Genomic DNA, 22,287 nt, shown 5'->3' with positions numbered 1-22,287 from the left:
TTATTTCAGCACACCAACAGCGTAGCTGCTGTCAATTGCCTGTCATGTTGATTGTGTTTCCTCAGCTATCTACCTCTGGTTGTTAGTTGAATTATAGCCTTTTTTTGGACAGGTGCACACTGACTTTGCTCCTTGGCTGAGACTCCTAGGTTCCATTGAAATCGAAACAATGACACACATGGGGACATCTTCATTTCCAGGTTCCTATTCAAACCAGTGGACTTGTCTACCTTCCTAGTATCACTTTGCATAATGGAGCAATATGAAAGGAATTACACCCGCACTATAATTACTCATAGTAGCTTTCTCTTTTGCTTTAGGAAAATTAGCATTATTGTTGCTACTGTTTTAGCAATGTACATACAAAGAATGTTTTACTTGACCTTTGGAATATTTTCTTTAAGAAATAATCATATCCAGTCACTGGCGGGCCATTGCCAAGTTTTTGCCCTTCGTCAAGTAAGACAGAACCGGGTGCTAGTGATGGCTGAGGTAGCTTTGGCATCCGTCTTCTTTCTCTGTTGGCAATATATCCTGTGATGCTCCTGTTGGTTCCAGACCTATTAATTCAGAGAGGGAAGGGCATATTCTCTACCTGGATTTTCTGGTTCCCTCCATATCACAGCCTGAATGCTTGCTGGTACAGCAAGTGTATTTCACTCAAATCAAGGTCATTCTAATCCATGGCAGAAAGGACTTTACGATGCATGTCTACCTGGCCAAATGGATCAGGATCTCATTTGGTTCTCTGTGAGAAATACCAGTGTAGCCAAGCCTACCATACTAGAGATACTAGAGTATCTGCTGTATTCAAAATACAAGGACCTTTCCCCCTCAGTTCAGGTAAAGTTCACTTAGCAGCACTTTTGGCTCCTCCAGCTAATTGTTGACAAACCTTCTCATCTGACAGTCCCCAGATTGCTCAAGGGCTTGTCCAAAATGTTTCCCCAAGTGAAGGACCTCATCCCACAATAGTGCCTGCATCTGGTCCTGACATTACTGATGAGAGAACCATTTGAGCCTGTAGTAAGTGCTCCTTCTTATATCTTTCTATGAAAATAGCCTTCCTGGCAATGATTGCATTGGCAAGAAGAGTAGGTGAAAACAGACGCTTCTTTTATCCTCTCTTTTCCTCTAATACAGGACTTCTTCAGAGGTACCTTTGGTTCTTGGCCAGATTTGTTTATGACTTCCCTTTGGGGCAGCCAATCAATTTGCCAGTGTTCTTCCTGAAGCCTCATTCCTCTTAATTAGAGGCTTTGCTGCTCACCTCCATAGATGTGGACACTGCTTTGGATTCTGTAGATAGTTACTTGAAGGAGAAAATGAAGTTTCTAGTAGCTTAATTTCTTTGTAATGTCTTACCACATATACAGTTGAATCCCACCCTCCTTCTCATCCTCCTGTTACTCGAAACCAGTATAAGACTCTGGTGGAGAGGAAACTGAGAAACAGATAGTATGTACCACTCTCTATCTGCTCTGTGTGGGGTACCAAATGCCAGCCTAGTGTGTACTCTGGGTACTACTAAAACAAAAAAAAGTCTTAAGTCAAAATACAGGCTGCAAGACATGCCCATACATGTGTGAAGATCATACATACGTATAAGACTTAGGTTAATAGTAACTTGCATTCTTTAAAGTTTAAATTTAATGTCATCTTTGTGCTGTTTACTCATCTCTATCTGCTCTGGGGTGGCCCATATATTTTTCCTTTCTAAGAACATTAATAGAATATATTGAACAGATGTTGCTTGAGATATTTTCTGCCTGTTTCTTTTAAAAGACATCTGCACCTTAATTCAACCTTTTTGGAGTGGTAGGAAATTAGTTTAACTTCCACAGAAACTTTATTTAGTGCTCAAATAAGCATGTTTACACTAGTATGATCAGAACTGCACCACTTGATTTGATGCAAACCCCTACTCAAGGGAATTACTGCTAGAATCAGAGCCAAAACTCTTTTGGTTTAGAATTTGTCTATATGCTTTAGTCTCAGGCAGAAAGCAGAGCAATGTGACACTCTATAGACCAACTCATTCAGAGGCATGAGCTTTCAAAGGCTAGAGCCTTCTTCATCAGATGCTATGAAGTTGGCTGTAGTCTATGAAAGCTCATGCCTCTCTGAACAAGTTAGTCTATAAGGTGACTAACGGGCCTTGCATTCTACCTACCTTTAAACTGGAATAGCTACCTACCTCTCTCTCATCTTAGGATAAGTGTTTTCTAAAAGATGAACTGGCTGTTCTCTATTTCTGTACCACCTAGGCTGCAAACAGACAGCATGTTTATCTTGGGAGAAACCATTTGTCTGGGGACAAAGTGCAAGAGTAAAGATGTCCATGTGCATTGTCCCAGGATAAATAGTAAAAAAGTTTCCTAGATAAGAGAGAGTAACAGTTTATCTGGATATTGCAAAGTATGTCTGTACGCTTATCCCAGGATTACATTATTGAACCAAGGTCAGAAAAGCAACCCTGCATTCTAGGCCTGTGTGAAGTGGCTAGTATTCGCTTTGGATTTGGATTTGGCCGATTCAGGGGACAGTGATACGATTTGGTGTTTTGAATCACTGCCCTGTACCAATTTGACGGAATCTGATTTGCAGATTCAACTGGTGCCAAATCTCTGAATCAGCCAGGCCCATCCCCCCCACCCCGGCAGTGGCTGCCCCCCACTCTGGGTCACCAGCTGCTGCCAGGAGGGGGTGAGGAGACGATCCCTGCTACCCTCCACTGTCCCACACTGCATAGGGAGCTCTGCATGAGCCCCTCAACCCCCCACCTCGCTCCCCCAGCCCCTCCACAGGTGCCCTGCCTGCGCCAGCTCTGGCCCTTTAAGGAAAAGAAAAACTGAGAAAAGCCCCACACTCACCATTCTTGCTGGTGGTGGGGGGGCAATCCCCACTGCTCCACGCTGTCCTGTGCCATGTGGGAGGCTCTGCATGAGCTCCCCGAAGCCCCAAGGCCACTGCAGGAGTGGTGAGTCCTGAAGCTTTTCTCCATTTTTTTTTTCTAAAGGGCTGGCCAGGGTGGGTACCCATGTGGGGGCTGGGGGAGTGAGGGGGCTCAGGGGGGCTGACAGGGGTCCCCCCATGGTCCTCTCCTCCCTCCCCCAGCCCTGCCTTCAATGCCTGTAGTACTTACTAGCTTGGAGTCCAGTTGGAGCTCCCTGCTGCAGCCACCAGGACTGTCCAGCCTTGGGGCTTCGGGGAGCTCATGCAGAGCCTCCCACATGGCACAGGACAGCGTGGAGCAGTGGGGATTGCCCCCCCCCCCACCAGCTTTTCCAAAGATTCAGAGAGCTTTGAATTGATTCAGACCTTTGAATTGGTCCCCAGATTCGATTTGGATTCGGCGATTTGGCCACCAAATCAGGCCAAATCTCCTCCGAATTGAATCACTACCCAAAGCTTCATACAGCCCTACTGTATTCAGCTACTCACTAAACCCTGATTAGAAGGGTGATATGTATACATGCCGATTCCATAATATTGTTCCAGGGCCAACACAGACACAACTTTTCCAGGAACAAATGCATTGTCTGTTCTTGGCCCTAGTGGTAGGCAGCAAAATAATACCATAAAGCAGATATCATATTTCTCCCAGGACAAAAGGTTTTATCATGGGATACTACAAATGTACAGACCCATTGTCCCATTGTAAGTACCTGTGGAGTAGCTAAGATAATACTTATTATCCTGGACATTTGTTGATAATTTGAATTAATTGCTATTCAAGCTGCATATGTAAGTGATTGTCCTACTCCTGTTTTTGTGTGAGTCAAAGCCCATGGCAATCAGACCTCAATGTCTGTTTCTACCCATAGTTGGCAACCTCCAGTAATGCCAACTGTCGCAAAACCACCACGAGACATAGGATTTGTAAGTCAAAATAGCTCTTACTCATCCTGATTGAACCCTCAGGTCTCTGGATTTTCCCAGCTGGTAGATCTGTGGAGGGGAAGGGGCAGTGGGAGAGCGAAGGGCAGGGGGGCGCAGATTGAGGCCCCCACAGTGAGGGAGGGAGTGGGGCAGGAGTTGGGGTGAATGGGGCCCAGGGACAGGGTGGGTTGTCCAGAGGTGTGGGGGGAGGGGGGAACAGCTCCCCACAGCAGTACACACCCCTGGGAGAGGCATGGCGTCACGTGCCCCACACGGGGCAGAGGTGGGCTGGCTGCTGCGGGCTTGGGGCTCTGCACCTTGCTGACTTTGCCCTGGGAGCTCAGCCATATAATGCCATTGCCAGCCACTTGGTGGGCAGGGGATGTGGGGCATGCTGGCTGTGCAGCATGTCCCCTGCCCACCCACTGACAGCAAGCAGGCATGTTCCCTGCCTGCCTGTTGACAGGTCATCATGTGGCTTAGCTCCTGGGGCAAGGTCAGCAGAGTGCAGAGCCCTAAGCCCACAGTGGGCAGCCCACCTCTGCCCCATGGGGAGCATGTGCCTCTCATTCCGCCCTCAGGGGTGCACGCAGCTGCGGGGAGCTGTGCCACTCCATGCTTCTGGACGACCCACCCCGGCCTCAGGGCCCCATTCACCCCAGCCCCTGCTCCAGCCCCACTCCCTCCCTCACCATGAGGGCCTTGTTCCCCACCCCACCTCTTCCCTCTCCCCCTGCCCCTTCCCCTTCACTTAACAGCTAGGTTCTCTCTGGGCCTCTGTATGTCTGCTTCTCACTCACAAGCTGCAGCCCCCACAACCCTGCTGCTGCCTCTTGCTCCTGACCCACATTACCCCACACCCTGCCAGGATGTGCGAGGACCCTCCCTCCTCCGGCTTCAACCTCCCCCCCCACACCCACAGCCCCCACACTTTCACAAACAACCCCCCCGATGCACACACACTTCAAAAATAGCATCTCATGATTTATGTGCCAATCTCTTGATTTTTTTAAGAGTTCATCTTGTGGTTTTTGGCACAGTGGAGTTGGCAATACCAAACTTCATGCAGTGATCCTGCAGCTTCCCCATGATAGTTGCATGTCTGTCCATTCCTGATCCTAGTATGATTTTCATTGGAGTACAAAACTGGTGTGCACATAGTGAAATTAACGAGAAATTCTGATGTCCTAAATTCCATTAAGATTTTTGTTGTACCAGTTTCCCTTCATAATTTCATACAGTACTTTGGGGTTTGATTCAATATAAAAATTATGAGTGATTTCGGTTGGGGCTTTACTTTCATCCTTTCCTTTGACTTGTTTAATTTCTCAGTTGAGTAACTTTTAAATTACTTTCTTGTAAACTTCTCTTCCCCTAAGATACCGCTACATCCCTGCCATCCCCTTCCACTCCCCCATGTTCTCTTCCAGTAGCTCTTTATCTATGTAAGGACACTGGTAGTTATCAGAGGAATGAGATAATGTCTCATGTCACTGGTAGAACTGTCTACAGTTGTTGCATTTTATTCAGCTGTCAGTCCCAACCTGTCTTCACTCACTTGTGTTCTAGCTGCTGATATTACTGGACAGATTATCTCTTAAAATCATATTGGTATATGTGTTGGTTTCAATAAAAAGCACATACAGTTAAGGCTAACATCAGGTCTTGTTTATTGCAATGTGATAAATTTAAATTCCTATGTGATAATCATAAAAAAACCTGTATTTGAGATGCATGGAAGTTACTTCCAATGAGAATTAGCATGAGGTTAAAGTTCAAATGTAAAGTGGTAAGAGACCAGTGGACTTCACTCCATTACAACACTTGAAAGGAAACTTTACTTTAGGTTTTGTCTTAGTGCCAAGTAGTGGAATTCAGTATTTGTTATCCTTCTGTATTATAAAATGTATTTTGTCCCAAATGCAGGACTTTGTGCTTGTTCTTGTTGAATTCCATCTGACTGATTATGAGGCATTTCTCCAATTTATGCAGGTCATTCTGAATTCTAGTCCTACCTTCCAGAGTGTCTGCAACCCCACCCAACTTGGTGTCATCCACAGATTTTCTTAATGTACATTCAAGCCCATCATCCAAATTATTCTATTAAACAATACTGGACTGAGGACAGACCCCTCAGGAACCCCACCTGATACCTCCTCCCAGTTAGATGTTGAAGCATTTACGGTTATTCACTGAATATGATGATCCAACCAGTTTTGAGTCTATCTTAAAGTACTTTAGTCTAGTCTGTACTTTCATAGCTTATTGAAGAGAATGTCATGGGAGACGATTTCAAAAGCCTTGTTAAGAATGTCATGGGAGACGATTTCAAAAGCCTTGTTAAAGTCAAGATATATCACATCCATGGCTGTTTCTCCATTCACAAAGCCTGTCATCATATCATAGAAGGATAGCAGGTTGGTCAGTTATGATTTGCTCTTGTTAAATCATTGCTGGCTGTTACGGAATACCTTGTTCTGCTCTAGGGGCTTTGTAATAGGTTCCTTGAGAACATGCTCCATGATCTTTCCAGGTATCAAACTTAGAATTACTGATCTGTAATTCTAAGAATCTTAGAATTCTAAGATCTTAGAATTCCTTGGACCCATTTCTTAGAAATGTTCGCTATATTTGCCATTTTTCAGTTGTCTGGGACCCCACCCGACCCCCACAAGTTCTCAAAATAGATGGCCAATGGCTCCAAAATGGCCTCTTCCAGTTTCTTTAGAACCTGGTGTGTATCCTATCCAGCCCTGCTGACTTGAAAATATTGTGCTTCTCTAGGTAATCCTTAACCTGATCTTCTACTACCTTAAGGCTTTTGTGTCCATGAAGGAGAAAAGAAAGGTACCAGGGAACTTAAGAATGGTGGCGACACTTCAGGAAGAAGCAAACGGGGATTGCCCCAAGAGCCGTGGTTTCACAGCAGCTGCTCCATGCAGCTAGAGTGGCCCTAGAGAAAAAAAGGTAGAGAGGAGCTGGAAGAGGAGCCAGGGAGCGAGGAACAGCATCCCAAGTCCAGGGACAGCTGGTGGGGCTCTCTTGTTCCTGCAGAGCTGACTAGGAGTCAGCAATAGAGCTCTGAGAGCTCTGTTTAGCCAGGAGACCTGGCTGGAAGAATGCCATGAGAAGAAGCAGCACAGGAGGGGGCAGGGTACTGCCAGAGATGGTCTGGCTGGAGGCAAGTGGCCCCCCCTTTGAGTAAGTCAGTGCTTTAAGTTGTTTTTTTTTTCACTGTTTTACACTGCCTGAGTGGGCAAAAAGGGGAAGTGGGTCTAAGAGTCAGAGACCCTTCCCAAAGAATAAGAAGGGATAAAGACCAAATCAGTCAATTAGTCCTGCTGGACAAGGGGCAGGGGCCTGAGGTATTTTTTCTGTGCTTTGTTTTGTTTTGTTTTTTGAGTATTTTTTCCCACAGTTTGGTGTGCAAACCCTCTCTGAGGGAGAGACAACACCAAGTTACCCAAACTCACATGGAGCTTACTTGTGGCTGAAAGACTGAAAGAAAACCTGGTAGTTCACGCTGTCCCATTTCATCAAGGTAGGTAATAACAAAAGTCACAAATCTAGAAAATAAAAAGAAGAATTAAAGAAAATTGCCTGGGAAGACCTAAAAGTGTATTCATTGGTGCATAACATCTGGGTGGCACTAAGACGGGGTGTAGGGGAGGTGAAGCCCCAGAAGAAAGTCCAACATATTTGCTGTTGACCAACTGTGGTGAAAGCAAACACATCCCAGTCATTTATTTAAAAGGAACATCAAGATGTAGCAGGTGAGAATTGGGACTCATCACTGTGTATAACAGGCAAGTGATCATGAGATGTTCAAATGGGGCTGGGAAGGAACTGGGCAGCCAGATGCATAGACCTAGTGGGGCTAAGCCCTTACAAAGTGGTGCATTGGCCAGGAACTCGATGATGGCCTAAAGGAAACCAGAAACATGGACCTCTCAGTGGGGGTGATGGGAAGCCCAGAACCCTTTCAACAAGCCTTACATTTAGTGGGTCAGGCGTTACAACAACAAGAACAAGTGGTGTGTCAAATTTCCCTTGAGGAGAAATGGCTACAGCAACAGGCATGGGCACAGAGGAACTAGTTTGAATTGAAAGTCCCCAAGATGACACCACAGGATGACCCAGAAGCCTTTTTGGAAAGTTTTGAGCCAGCTTTGGCTTCAGGGTTGGACCAGAGCTGCTAGGCAGGACAGTTAGGCATGCTCTTGATTGAGCGAGCGCAAGCCACCAAGTAGGCAATGCCTCTTGGGGAAGCCATTGATTATGATAAAGTAAAGAAGGAAATCTTGTACCGTCTGGATATCAACCCGGAGAGGTACCAGCAGTCTTTCCAAACGAGGAAGAAGAAAGAGAAGAAATCTCTGAGAATCTTGCTCCAGCATCTGGTGGACCTGCTGGAAAAATGGTTAAAACCACAGGAGGTGTCCAAGGTTGACATCTGTGATCAGATCTTGCTGGAACAATTTCTTCTTGATCTGAATGAGAGCACACAACAGTGGGTGCAGTGTCACCATCCAAAGTCATCAGCAGAAACACTATGACTAGCCAAGGATTTTGACAGTGCCCAAGCCAAAAACACCCAGGAGACAGAGCCAAAGGGAGGACAGAATTCCATGTCGCACAAGACCAAACAGAAAGAAATCCAAGAAGTTGGCCAGGTCCAGAGTGCCTCAGTGATTTGCTTCCAGTGTGGAAAGGTGGGACATATGGCGAGGGAGTGTAACAGTACCCCCCAAACAGTCCTGTGATCAGGGGACTCACATTTTGAAGTGCAGACATACCAGCCTGATCCAAGGCACAACAGACCTGTGGATCTGATGGATTGCAGTGTAGGCAAAACTGGTTGGCTTGGAAAGAAAGAGAAGCCCATGGTTTGGACCAAGGTTGGGGGCAAGAAGGTACTAGCCATCGTCCATACAAACTGTGCCCAGACTTTGATTTGGGCAGATATGGCCTCTGTCGGCTGGGCCCCAGAAGCAATGGAAATTAAGATGGTCTGCATACATGGACAACTCTCCATGTACCCCTGAAGGAAGCTTTGGGTAAAAGTGCTTAACATAGTAAGAGAGATGCCCATCAACATAGCGGATGATCTACCAGATCCGATGGCGCTGGGCTGTGACTAGGCTGAAATTTGGCAGGTCCTGGATGTTGTAAGAACTCAGAGTGAGAACCGCCTCAGACTGGCAGGGGAGAAAGTGGATGACACCTCTGAATAAGATGGCCCTGACCTTGAGAGCTTATTCAGCAGCAGTCATTTCTAGGAGGCACAAATGGGAGAGGAGCAGTTCCAAGCCATTATCCAAGTGGAACTGTCTAAATGTGATGAACAGATAATTTGCCCCAAATGGTGCCATACACTATTCCAATATGAGCTCAGAAAGGGTTTGCTTTATAGAATTAAATTGAGTCCACAAGAAGGACAAGAGATTCCACAGCTCTTGATCCCTCAAACCTATCTACCCCCATTATTAAGGCTGGCACATGTGAACCCTTTGGGAGGACACTTGGTGAGGGCAAACACTGAGGCCTGGTTGGCCAAATGGTGTTTTTGGCCATACCTGTACAGGCAGGCAGAGGACTTTTGTTGGGCATGTCCCAACTGCTAGTGAATTAATCTTAGAAAACTTCTGTCAGCTCCATTATAATCTATGCTGGTGGTGGCAGATCTCTTTTCACAGGTGGAACTAGACATAATTGGGCCACTTCCCAAAAGTTCGGTGGGACACCAATACATATGGTGCTAATTGATTATACCACCTGATTTCCATAAGCCATCCCACTACACACGGTTACTGGGTCTTGGGTGGCTGATGAACTACTTAAATAGATATCAGGGGTTGGCATTCCCAAAGAAATAATTACTGACCAGGGGACAAGTTTTATGTCCCATGTCATACGTAGGCTTTGCCAGGTGTTCCAAATTTGACACCTGTGTACAACCATTTACCATCCTCAAACAAATGGGTTAGTGGAATGATTTAATGGCACTCTTAAAATGCTATGCCAGGGTGCCCAAAAGGAACCCTGGAAGTGGGATATGCTAGTGGCCCCTTTATTGTTCACTGTGAGGAAAACCCCTCAGTCATCTATGGATTTTCCCCATTTGAACTAGTATATGGACACCAACCCCAAAGTCTCCTAGACATGGTACAGGAGGGTTGGGAAACAGAGGAACTTAGGGGCCCCAACCCACAGAGTATGTGCAGGAATTGAGACATAGGTTATGGAGGGCCAGAGAGGTTGCTTGAGATCACCTCCATCAAGCTCAGAAGAAGCAAAAAGGTTATTATGACAAAGGGGCACAAGTGAGAGAAATCTGAAAGGGACAGAAAGTATTAGTGTTTCTACCCAGCACTACCAGCAATCAGGACATGGGAGCCATGCTTTCCCAGAATATGGACGGGGTAGACAGGCCAATAGCCTACGCAAGCCTCAAGTTAAACCCTCATGAACAAAGGTACACTACCATCAAATGGGAATGTTTAGCCATCAAATGAGAGGTGGAGTATTTTCGTTACTACCTCCTGGGCTGGGAGTTTACCCTAATAACTGACCGTGCCCCCCCAAAATGGCTGAAGGCCTCGCAAGTAGATAACGTATGGATAACCAGGTGGGCCTTATCTTTATAACCGTTTCACTTTCACATAGAATATAGGCTTGGCCAAGCCAATGTGGTGGTGGACTTCCTATCCTGATGCCATGGAGAAGAAAATCATCCTTAGCAACTCCACGCCCCTGGGGCAAATCCACCAAGCCCCAAGCTGAACCACAGGGGACTAGAAGAAAGGCACCTAATGTCATCTTAAGAGGAAGGATGCTCCATGCAGCTAGAGTGGCCCTAGAGAAAAAAGGTACAGAGGAGCCAGAAGAGGAGCCAGGGGGTGAGGAACAGTTGGTGGGGTCTCTCGTCCCTGCAGAGCTGACTGGGAGTCAGCAATAGAGCTCTGAGAGTTCTGTTTAGCCGGGAGACCCAGCTGGGAGAGTGCTGTGAGGAGAAGCAGCGCAGGAGGGGACAGGGAACTCTGCCAGAGACAGGCCAGTCAGAGGCAAGCAGCCAAGCTCCTTTGAGTAAATCAACTCTTAGTTTTGGGGGGGATTGGTTTACTGTTTTACATTGCCCATGTGGTCAAAAAGGGGAAGTGGTTCTAAGAGCCAGAGACCCTTTCTGAAGACTGAAAAGGGATAAAGACTAAGTTGGTCAATTAGCCCTGTTGGACAGGGGCAAGGACCTAGGGAGGTTTTTTTTCTTTTGCTTTTTTTTTTTTTGAGTAGTCTTTTCCCACAAGGGGTGTGCAAGCTATCTCTGAGGGAGAGAGGACACAGAATTACCCAAACTTACATGGGGCTTACCTGTGGCTGAAAGAAAGCCGGTAGTCCATGCTGTCCCATTCCATCGAGGTAGGTCGTAATGAAAGTCATGAATCTAGAAGATAAAAGGAAGAATTCAAATCACCTAGGAAAACCTAAAAGTGTATGCGGTGGTGCATAACATCTGGGTGGCAATAGGACAGGGTGTAGAGGAGTTTGGAGCCCTAGAAGAAAGTGCAGTATATTTGCCATTAACCAGTTATAGTGAAAGCAAACACCTCCTGATCTTTTACTTCAAAGGAACATCAAGATGTGGCAGATGAGAGTTGGGTCTCACCACTGTGAATAGCAGGCAAGTGATCATGAGACACTCAGGCAGTGCTGGGAAGGTACTGGGTAGCCAGACACGTAGACCTAGTGGGGCTAAGCTCTTACAGTCTCCTTCCCTACCTTTGCTGTCAGCTGCACTCATGATATTCAGGAAGACTGTGGTAAAAAGGCATTAAATACTTCATCCTTCTCTGTGCCACCTCTAACTATGTTGCCTTTTGCATTTAGTAAGGGACCTACATTTTCCTTGGTTTTCCTCTTACTTCCAACGCACTTGTAGAATTTCCTTTTATGCAGTACTTTAATGCAGAATTTTCCCTTAGGGAGAATTACTCAATAAACTCTTCTTTTTTTACACTCACAAATACTACATTAAATAATGTGGAAGCTCAACAGTGAAGAAAGGCAGCATGTTAGTAAGAGGCAGAATGGAAATTTCCCATATAGTATATTAGGGGTAGGTAAGCCCCTTAGTTGTAGGTGGCAATTTCTTCAGAGAATTGAACTCTTAAAGAAAAATCCCTACATACAGGAGAAATAGGTTGACCACAAGGCAACTGACTGTTGCTTTAGAAGTATTGATGGAATCCATAATTTTGAGTATGTTATAAGTCAGAATGCATTTGAGATTGTTGGGCCACAATCATGCCCCATTGCAAGCATCTGGTGAAATGAGTTAAAGAAGAATTGTACAATAGTACTAAAAACATAACTATATTTAATGACAGAAATGGGAGAAAAGGTGTTAACCTCCCTTAATATAGTTGTAATTATATTCGAAGTACAGTTCCAGAATAACATTTTACATCTAAAAGTGGGGCTTTCTATAAGAAAGAAGGCCTTCTCATAACTGTAGTACAAACAAGAAGCTAACAGCTTATATAGCTCAACTCAGATACTACATGAGCAAAATAAAATTAAAACCTATAATAATTCTATAATCCAATCAGAACTTTAATAGGTCTTTTAATAGATCTGTAATTACAGGCAACATTGTACATAAAGCAGCAGACAAACACTTCCTTTCTCACTTCAGTTACTACTGACTTCTCAATAAATTAAGTGATGTTTACCTTAATTAAGGAGCTTAACTGTTCCTTAGTTATCTGGTAACCTTGAGGGCTAGGGACAGACATCCAAAAAGCTAGGGAAAAACATTCAAAAAGCCAGAGCCTGAATTGATTCAATCTTCACAGGTTAGTCTAAGCCCCCTACTGTCTCCTCCACCAGACACAGGAGGGGGGGATAATAACTCTGCTACCTGCCCCTTGCCTAAGGGGCCCTGCTGCTGGACTCTGGTTGCACCCCAACCCTGCCACTGCATCAGCAAGAGGGCAATGCTTTTGACGGGGGCAGCAGCCCCTGTCATGGTGTCAGGGAGTGAAAGCCCCTTCTTGGTGGGGAACCATGCTGTGGGGTAGTCAGAGCTGCGGTGGACTGTGCGCTGCAGCATTGTGGCTCAGAGGGGGTCAGAGGCCTCGCTGCAGTGCTGCTGCTGCTGTCATCCACAGCAGCTTTCCGCACCCCGCAGCACAGCCCCTCACCAGGAAAAGGCTCATGCTCCCTGAGACCATGACAGGGGCTGCTGCCCCTGTCACAGTCACTCTCCTTTACCACTCCATCAGCTGGGTGGGGACAGGGCCAGACGCCAGCTGGCAGGGCACCTTAGGCGGTGGGCAGGGAAGAGGGTTATCCCTGCCAGTGGGACAGGGAGAAGGAATTAAGCCCCCCTCTGCCGTGGTTAGTCAAGGCTACTGCCCAGGCTGACTATGCCCCACCGCCAGAGCAGCCAGCATGTAGAAGTGCAGGTCCATGCTGGTGGGACAGGGGAGGAAGGGGAGGAATAAGCTTCTTTCTTGCTCCCTTCCGGGGCCAGCATCCGGCCAGACCCCCACACCTGCATGCCCCTGCCTGTCCCTGCTCCGGCTGGGGAGCAAAGGAGCAGGGCCAGTCCTGCTCAGCTGGAGCAGAGAGTCCAACCCAGAGAGACTGCCAGGATGCTGGGGGACTCTGGTTCAACTTAAACCAGGAAGGGTTCTGGGTCAGACATTGCATAAACTGGTTTGAGCTCAGTCAGTTAAGTCTGATTCTACATTCAGCCAGGTTCATCTCAAACTGGTTTTGGCCATTTTGAAACTGGTTTATGTGCACTGAACATCTGTTCTGTTACAGACTTAAACCAGTTTCTGATCACTTAAACCAGTTTATGTGTAATGTCTGTCCCTAGCCCTGGGGTTCTTACCCATATGGTAATCCTGTCTTAAACCACTTTCAAAATTGCCAGTATACATACTATATGCAATTGGTTTTGTTTTAAGTCTTCAGATACAATGCATGGCTTCTGAGATTTCAACCAGCAATTTTAAAACAAGGTCCCATTTAGAGCAAGGTTAATTAAGGAATATTTGGTTCAATTGCCAAAATGAAAAATACAGTTGTGTATTTTTTGAAGGCGTCAGCTATTTAGCAAAACCAAAAGCCCCCCAGAATTCATTTTTTAATCACATCTAAATGTTAAAATGGGTTTCTTCCTTTGGGTGCTTGTCCTTATATGCCTCAAAGCACTCAAGCATGGACACTTTCCCCTACCAACATGTGTATACTGCACATGCACCTTTCCTATCTCAGTTAAATGCTTTGGCCTGATTCATACTATTTCTGCAGTCTGACCCAGGCTATGTCAGTATACAGTCACCCTTAGCACCTTCCTTCACTACTTTTTTCTTTCTGGTTTTTGGACATTTTTCAGTAGGGTTATTTTTTTCCCCATGTTTTTTTTTTCTGTGGCCTGCACCCAAAGGCTTCTCTAGTTTGTTGGTCATCAAGTATTGACTTCTACAGCCAGCTTCTCCTGGTTTCATGGATTCAAGCCATGTCCTTCTATAAGGCTTATCCTGCTATAAGGCTATGCTTGCCATGGGCACACTAAGTGTTACTTCTCTTTAGGCAAGCCTTATATCCCTGGGAAGTTTATTTGTAAGTCATTTGTTGTCTAGCCAGGAAAGGAGCATAAGGCCAAACTCTAGGTTTACCTCCTTGGTAAATCTATGAGATTGGTCTCTAATCCAAGAGCAGATGATCCACCTGAGTGCAGACCTTTCAGAGCACAAAAAGACCATCCTCACTGGGAATGTCCCAGTCCATTTCTGGTTAGTCCCAGTGTAGAAGCAATTACAAAGCGAGATCCACTTCCTAGGGTTCCTTAAAGAGGTCCTTCTCACTGTCCCATGTTTCCCATTCTGAGACTGCCACCAAGTGGATGGGGAATTGTGACAACCCGTACTAGTGTCCCTGAGTGCCAGAGTTCACTTCCTTGATTCCCCTAGCAAGTACCAGAGGCATTCCTCAATACCACTGCCATTACAACCACTGCTTTGTTGTGGCAGGTCTGCAACTAGGCTTAATGTAGAAAGAAAAGATTGAAATCCACAGCAAGTTGCTTTTTTCTTTTTGTGAAAGTAGTTATGAATAAACACTGACTTCCACTTTGATTCTGGGTCTCCTCTGTTTTCCCGGGGTCTGCTGGCACCAATCCATCAGTCCTGTCATCTGTCATATGGTAAAAGGACCCAGCCAGAGACTAAAAGTGGGTCCTATTTCTTCCTTCTCAGCCATCAGTGTTAGTCATGACATACTTGCCTGGTAGAAAGTTGGGGACCCCACAAGAACAACCTTCAGGTGCAAAGTGCCCTTTTCTACATTATTGATATGAATCTGTATTTGTTACTGCTTATTCTATTAAATAACTTCTTATTGACCATAGTTCAGTTCTTCAGTCATATATTTATAGATTCAGAGAGAGATTCTTAGATCGTAAGGTCAGGAAGGAACCTCGCAAGGTTATGGGGTCCAGGCCCCCAACACTAGGCAGGAAAGACAACTGGGGTCATGTGACCCCAGCAAGATGACCATCCATTCTTCTCTTGAAGATCTCCAGGGTAGGTGATTGTACCACCTCTGGAGGGAGTTTATTCCAGTCCGGACATTCTAACTGTGAAGAAGCTTTTTCCTAGTGTTAAGTCTGAAACAGTCTCCCAGGAGTTTGTGGTCATTACTCCTAGTTTTCCCCAAGGGTGCCTTGGTGAACAGTTGTTTGCCAAAGCTGTTGATGTATTCCCCTGCTGTAGCAGTAAACTACTACCAAGTCCCCTCTCAGCCTTCTCTTTTTTAGGCTGAAGAGGCCCAGGTCCCTCCGCCTTTCCTCATATGACTTGCCTTGCAAGTCTCTGATCACATGGGCGGCTCTTCTCTGGACTTTCTCAAGCTTTTTCATGTCTTTGTTGAAGTGCGGCACCCAGAACTGGACTCAGTACTCCAGCTGTGATTTTACCAGTGCCAAATAAAGTGGAAGAATCACTTCCTTGGTTTCTCTTGAGATGCATCAGTTGATGCATGCCAGAGTGTTATTTGCCCTGCTGGCAACAGCATCACACTGATGGCTTATATTTATACTACGGTCTATTATTACCCCTAGGTCCCTTTCACTCATGGTGTTAGTCAGTTTGGTGCCACATATAAACATGTTGGGGATTGTTCATCCCCAGATGGAGCACTGTACATTACTCAGTGTTAAACTTCATCTTGTTCTGATCCACCTAGCTTGCCAGCCTGTCTAAGGCCACCTGTACCTGCAGCCTATCTTCAAGTGTGACCACGTTCCCCCATAACTTGGTGACATCTGCGAACTTGCCAGTGAGCTTTTTTCCCCCACATCCAAATCATTGATAAAGATGTTGAAAGGAACTGGTCCAAGCACCAACCCCTGAGGGACACCACTGGCCACTTCTCGCCGGGACAACACACAGCCAGTCATTCGAACGCTCTGGGTCCTACCTTGCAACCAGCTTCCTACCCATCTAACTGTCGAGTAGTTAAGCCAACAATCCTCTAATTTTCCAATGAGAGCAGCATGGGATACCAGATCAAAGGCCTTTTGGAAGTCAAGGTACACAACTTCAACCCCTTCTCTCTTATCCGGGTGGCGAGTCACCTGGTCGTAGAAGATGAGATTGGTAAGACAAGACCTGCCCGCGACAAAGCCATGCTGGCTGTCATTCAGAATCCTACCTTCTGCAAGCCTATTGGTGCACATAGACTCCTTATTGAATTTTTCCCTGGACTAGAAGTTAGATGAATTGGTCTATAGTTACCTGGGTCGTCTCTCCTCCCCTTCTTGAAGATGGGCACAACATTGGCTCTCTTCCAGTCCTCAAGGACCTCTCTGGAGCATCACAAGTTTTGGAAGAATTTTGCCAAGGGGTGCACAGTGACTTTGGCCAGTTCCTTCAGCACTCTTGGATGAAGTTCATCTCGTCCAGCTGACTTATAGATGTCTAATTTTTGTAATTGATTGTGCACCAGTTCAATGTCAATAGTAGGAAGGCTGTCATTCCCACCATGCTCATTCTGCACCCTATCTAGCATGGTTTTCCCCCTGGTTTAGTGAAATGCTGAAGCAAAACAGTTATTCAGGATTTCAGTTTTCTCCTGAGTGTCAGTAACCAGCTGTCCTGAGTTGTTGAGCAATGGCCCCACACTCCCATTTGTCTTCCTCCCGTTCCCTACATACTGAAAGAAGGACTTCTTACTGTCTTTGATTTGAGTTGCTAGTTTAACTTCAGCGGCCGCCTGAGCCTTTCTAATCCACTCCCTACACATGCAAGCCGTTGTTGTATAGGCCCCCTTGGGCACAGTCCCAAACTTCCATTGTTTGTAAATGTCTTTCTTCTTTTTCAAGAGGACCATGATTTCCCTGTTTAGTCAGGAGGGCTTCCCAGCTCTTCTGCTACCTTTCCTCTGTATGGGAATGGACTTCTTTTGTGCTTTAAGAATCATGTCATTAAGGAACAACCACTCTTCACACACTCCTTTTGCCTTTAGTCCCTGGTCCTGCAGCACTTCCCCCACTGTTGTCCTGAGGTTGTTGAAATTGACATTTTTGAAATCCAAAACTTCAGCTCTACTATCTAATTTCCCTGCCTTGCAACAGACAGTGAATGTGATGGTTTCATGGTTGCTGTCATGCAGGTTGCCCTCCATGTTCAAGTTGGTCACCAGATCCTTTGGCTAAGACCAAGTCTAGGAGAGTGTTACCTCTGGTTGGCCTGTGCACCTCCTGAGTCAGACAGAGCTCTTTGTTGCAGGTCAGAAAGCACCACAACTGGTCAGACTTTGCCGAGTGTTCCGCGTAAGAGATGCCTGGATAATTGAAGTCGCCCATGACGACCATGTCCTGTGCACATGCAGCCTCTGTCAGTTCTCTAGAGAACTCGAGATTGAGCTCCTCTCCCTGGTTTGATGGTTTGTAGTATATATACATCTACAGTTAGGTCTCTCCCCCACCCCTGCAGTTTGACCCAGAAGGTTTCAAGCTGTTCTTCTTTGGAGTTGATGTCAACCTCCAAGGAGGTGTACTGCTCCCTCACATAGACAGTTACACCTCCACCTTTCTTCCCTACTCAGTCCCTTCTGCGCAGTGTGTATCTCTCTATGGCTACACTCCAATCATGTGAAGAGTCCCACAAGATCTCCATAATCCCTACTAGATCGTAATGTCTACTGCAGAGTAGCAGGGCTAGCTTCTCCTGCTTGTTCCCCATGCTCCTGGCATTAGTATACAGGCACCTGAGTCCTCCAGGTGAGACCCTAGATTTCCTGTCATGCTGAAGGAGAATTATTTCCTCAGTTTCTGCAAGAGTGGCTCTCCTAGTATCCCCATCTTTGGAGATTTCTTGTACATCGATCCCTGGGCATATTCCAGTCAGTGGAATTTCCCTGTCCCCCAGAGATAGCAGTTCACTTCCTCGATGCATCCTTCCCTTCTAGGTCTGTGACCTGCAACCAGGAGCAGAGAGGAAAAGACTACCTGCTCCCCCTGCTACTGGGGTAGTAGTTGGAGGGCTGGATGAGCCTAGGGATTCTCTCCACAACATCCCAGATGCGGGCCCTGGGGAGGCAGCAGACCTTACAGGCTACGGGGTCCAGATGGCAGATGGGTCCCTTTGTACCCTGCAGGAAGAAGTTCCCCACCACCACAACTTTGCATTTTCTCTTGGGGGTGGCAGCACGCTGCTTACATTCCTCCTCCGGTGTCACCATTGGAGCCTTCTCATGTGGGGAGGGGAGCATACCTGTTATGCAGGGCTAAGCGCAGAGCAGCCATAGCTCTGCGTGTCCTGGAGTGTGAGGTGGCCATTTTCCAGGTAGGTCTGGCTGGGTCTTTTTGGTCAGGCTTCTTGTTGGCCACCATCTCTATTTCTGTATCTTCTTACTTCTTTTGGAAGGGGCCTGGCAGTAGCCATTGATGTAGTCTTTGTGGGCCCTGATGGTGCATAGCTATCATACCTCCTCCTCGAGCTCCTCCACCCGGCCCTCTAGAGACTTCACGAGGGAGCACACCCACAAGCGGGGGTGCCCCCATGCCCAGCTGCCAGCAGCCATGCAAGGCAGCCTCTGTAGTCCAGGGCCAGTGGCTGTCTGGGTGGGGATCTCAGCAGTGCTGCGAAACCTATGGACCCGATGAATCACCACCATGGCTCAGTGCAAGTCCACGCCCCTCCCTGATCCATGCAGCTACTCTTCAAGCTCCTGGCCTCAGGCTTCTTGCTCAGCCCAGCCCTCTGGGTGCCTTCCGCGTACCTATCCACGTGAACTCCTGTGCCAACTGCCATGCCCAAGCAGAGCTGCACCTGTTTGCGCATTCTGTTCATGGGGCTCCCTGGGGGCCTTAGCTAAGGAGGGACCCAGGGCAGAGGGTGCTCCCCACCTAGGTTCTACTCAGCTGGTGCGTCCTACCTGGCACAGCCCTTGCACGCTCACTTGCACACATGCACGCATGCACACACATGTTCTCATGCACACACCCGTACCCTCTAAGTGCCCTTGTGCTCATCCACCCTCTCCTTGCCTCAATTTTCTTACCTCTTGGTTCTACGCTGGTGGGTCAGTGGAGTCTGGGTCCAGGCCTTCAGTTCCTGGGGGCACAATGGGCATTAATCCATGCATCTTCCCTGAGGAGAAGGCCAAACTGCTAATTTGCAAAATAGTCTTGGATGAAGAGAACCCCAAAATATGTATATAGCTTGACTAAAGGCATATTTTCTCCATGACAAACACTAGGTCACACCCTCTCTCTTCCCCTCCTCCCTGCCTTCCCCTCTATTCTAGATGCTGGGTCTGCTGTGGAAGAAGCAGAATTCAGTTGGGATGAGTATCTAGAAGAAACAGGAGCAACTGCAGCCCCTCATGGATCTTTTAAACATGTGAGTAAGATTTAATTTACTCAGTTCTCTTGTAACATTTTCCTCTTTCAAGTGTCCTGACTGTTTAGGGTGTCTTAAAACTAATATTCTAGTGGAGCATTGTATCTGGAAAACTGGTTGATTACATAATTTTAGAGTGGTGAGGAATGAGATTCCATTGCGCACACACTTGTCAAGAACTGATGATCTTTCCAAGTATTAGTAGTAAGGAAATCTCTTGGAACACTTCAATAGCAACTCTTGATCAGAGCACATTCTCTGGTAAAGTGTGATCTGTCCAGTTCCTTTATTTCCACTCTAGTCCCAGTGCATTGTCCTTGCTACATGCCAACTACAGTAAGGGAACTGCTTTCAAGAGAGTAGGTGTTGTGGATCTTAGAATGCAGAATATTTATCATATAGACCAGGGGTGGAAAATCCCAAGCATGAGTTCCAGAGCATAGCATGCAAAGGCATTTTGTTTGGCACGTGTGCCTCAGGGCGGGGAGCAGGGAAGGGGTTGTGCCCCTCATTGATCCCCTACCGTCTGCCTCTCTGCCCAGAAACATTGCCGACCCCTGATATAGATCTAATTAGGCTTTGAAGGGGACAGTTTAGTAATGGACTGCAAAGGTATCAAAGGAGATAGTAAATTTATAAAACACTGGATTGTAATCTCTAGAGTTTAAAGAGAGTGTTTGTAGCATGTGTGATTAGTGCAGGATCACCTGGATTGCCTTGACTTTTTGTAGTTTTTAGTTTTTAGTCTTTGCAGAATCTATTTCATATGTAGGGAACAAACCAGATAAGCATTAAAATTTCCAGCATCTGAAAACAAGGTGTGAATTTTATGTTTGAGAGCATTAAACTAAAACATGAGCTTAACCTCACTGAAAGCAGAATTAATGATTCGCTCCAAGTTAGAAGAATGTTTTTTTGGCTTGATAAGGAATTGAGCATTTGATACTATATCACGGTTATGAGAAATGGATTGTCAGAATGGTCCCATCTGCTGCTTTGGTACGTTCTAATTGATGTTTGCTACACAACTCTGGATTATTTTTTAACGTGGTATTCTCTCATAGCAAGATTTAGGAGTATATGATTTATATAGCACATGTGGCAATTTTATTTGAGCATTTATCAATGAGTGCATGTACTTGGACTTAATGGAAATGTTCTACCTCTGTGCTACAAACATCTGTGAATATAGCTCTTCAAGTGGAAGGAGTGACACTGCCACCATAGCTGCGCCTCTTATAAGTGCAGTGAAACAAACTGTTTGTAGCCTTACTGGTTTACAGGCAAAAGGAATCAGAACTCTGTATAGAGGTGATATCTTTTATTAGACCAACTAAATATTAATAATAAAATGTCTTTATTTGCAAGCTTTTGGGCACATTTATCCTTCTTCAGGTGTAGACGAATGCGAAGATTGTAAAATGTCTTCTAAGTGGAAATGAAAATTCATGTCACAGGAGAGCTGAAGGTGTTGTAAGATCTTTTGGTTGGTAAAGTTCATTGCTCAGGAGAGCCTTTCTTCAAACCATCCTCCTGTGAAATATGAAACATCATAACCAGAAGGCAACATAATTCAGTATCCTGCTTGCCATCAGACAGCTTTGAGGTAAACAGACTGCTCTTTAACTGAGCCTAATTTGCATTAAATGAACTTTTCCAACCAGATTTTACACCTTCAGCACCCCTGTGAAATATGACTTTTCATTTCCACCTAGGAGAAATTTTACAGTCTTTGCATTTTCCTGAAGAAGGGTGAGTATACCTGAAAGTTGCAAATAAAAGTGTTTGTTTTCAAATGTCCCCAACATCAGGAGACCTGTTAAACGTTTGTGATTTGGCGCTAAGATTCCTTCCTCCTTCCCCAGCCCCTCCCCCAGGGTCAACAGAGGCAGTGACTACTACTGCTGTCATGGGTGCTGTGCTTCTGAGATCCAGAAGTCACAGCCTGAGACTGAAGCTCAGTGAGTAGGCAATGGAGGGGAAGGAGGAATGAAAAAAAGATGCTGCTAGATCTGGCTGCATCATTACAGAGAAGAGGAGTGGCTGAGGAAGCTGGTATGTTTGTATGGAGAACCATCAGATTTGCTGGGCTGACCTGATCAGGAGGGCAAATATATCTATCCCAGGCCAGGTGTGTAGTGATCTTCCAGGCATGCCAGAACATTGAGGCCACCACAGAGTTAGCGTGTGCAGCAAGGCTTTCTCACTCACTCTCATGTGCATGCTTGCTTGTAGGCACCCTTGACCAGCAGGCAGATGGCATCCTAGCCATGCTCTTTTTTCCCCTCATGCCCTGGTAACCCTAACCTCTGCCTCAACCCCTCAAGATTAAAACCAAGTCTACTCCACTGGTGTGCCCTGGACAGTTTCTTTCTCCCTGATAGATGCTTTTCAGATTTTAGGCCCCTTTGTCTCATGCCCAGACTTTCTCCCCTGCCTTCTCTGCTATAAGAACTGCATTTTACTGTGTCAGACCATAGGTCCATCT

General features: G+C 46.1%; 1 protein-coding gene across 5 annotated transcripts in view; it reads left to right on the top strand.

Moving 5' to 3' along the window:
• Window positions 1-22,287, top strand: part of SFMBT1 (Scm like with four mbt domains 1) — a 204,296-nt gene that overhangs the window by 70,137 nt on the left and 111,872 nt on the right. For all 5 annotated transcript variants that reach the window (XR_016438428.1, XM_090021264.1, XM_090021267.1 and 2 more), the window contains exon 3: window positions 19,705-19,799. Coding sequence is in view for 4 of the 5 variants with exons in the window: in XM_090021264.1 (XP_089877390.1) it covers window positions 19,705-19,799 (95 nt within the window). In the remaining variant the exon portion in view is untranslated. The remainder of the gene's footprint in view (window positions 1-19,704; window positions 19,800-22,287) is intronic.

The sequence above is a fragment of the Crocodylus siamensis genome, chromosome 11 (genome assembly GCF_052110815.1).
Source record: "Crocodylus siamensis isolate JL-2025a chromosome 11, ASM5211081v1, whole genome shotgun sequence".
Taxonomy (NCBI): domain Eukaryota; kingdom Metazoa; phylum Chordata; order Crocodylia; family Crocodylidae; genus Crocodylus; species Crocodylus siamensis.
Note: the sequence above shows the minus strand (reverse complement) of the source record. Positions and strands in the feature narration are given on the sequence as shown.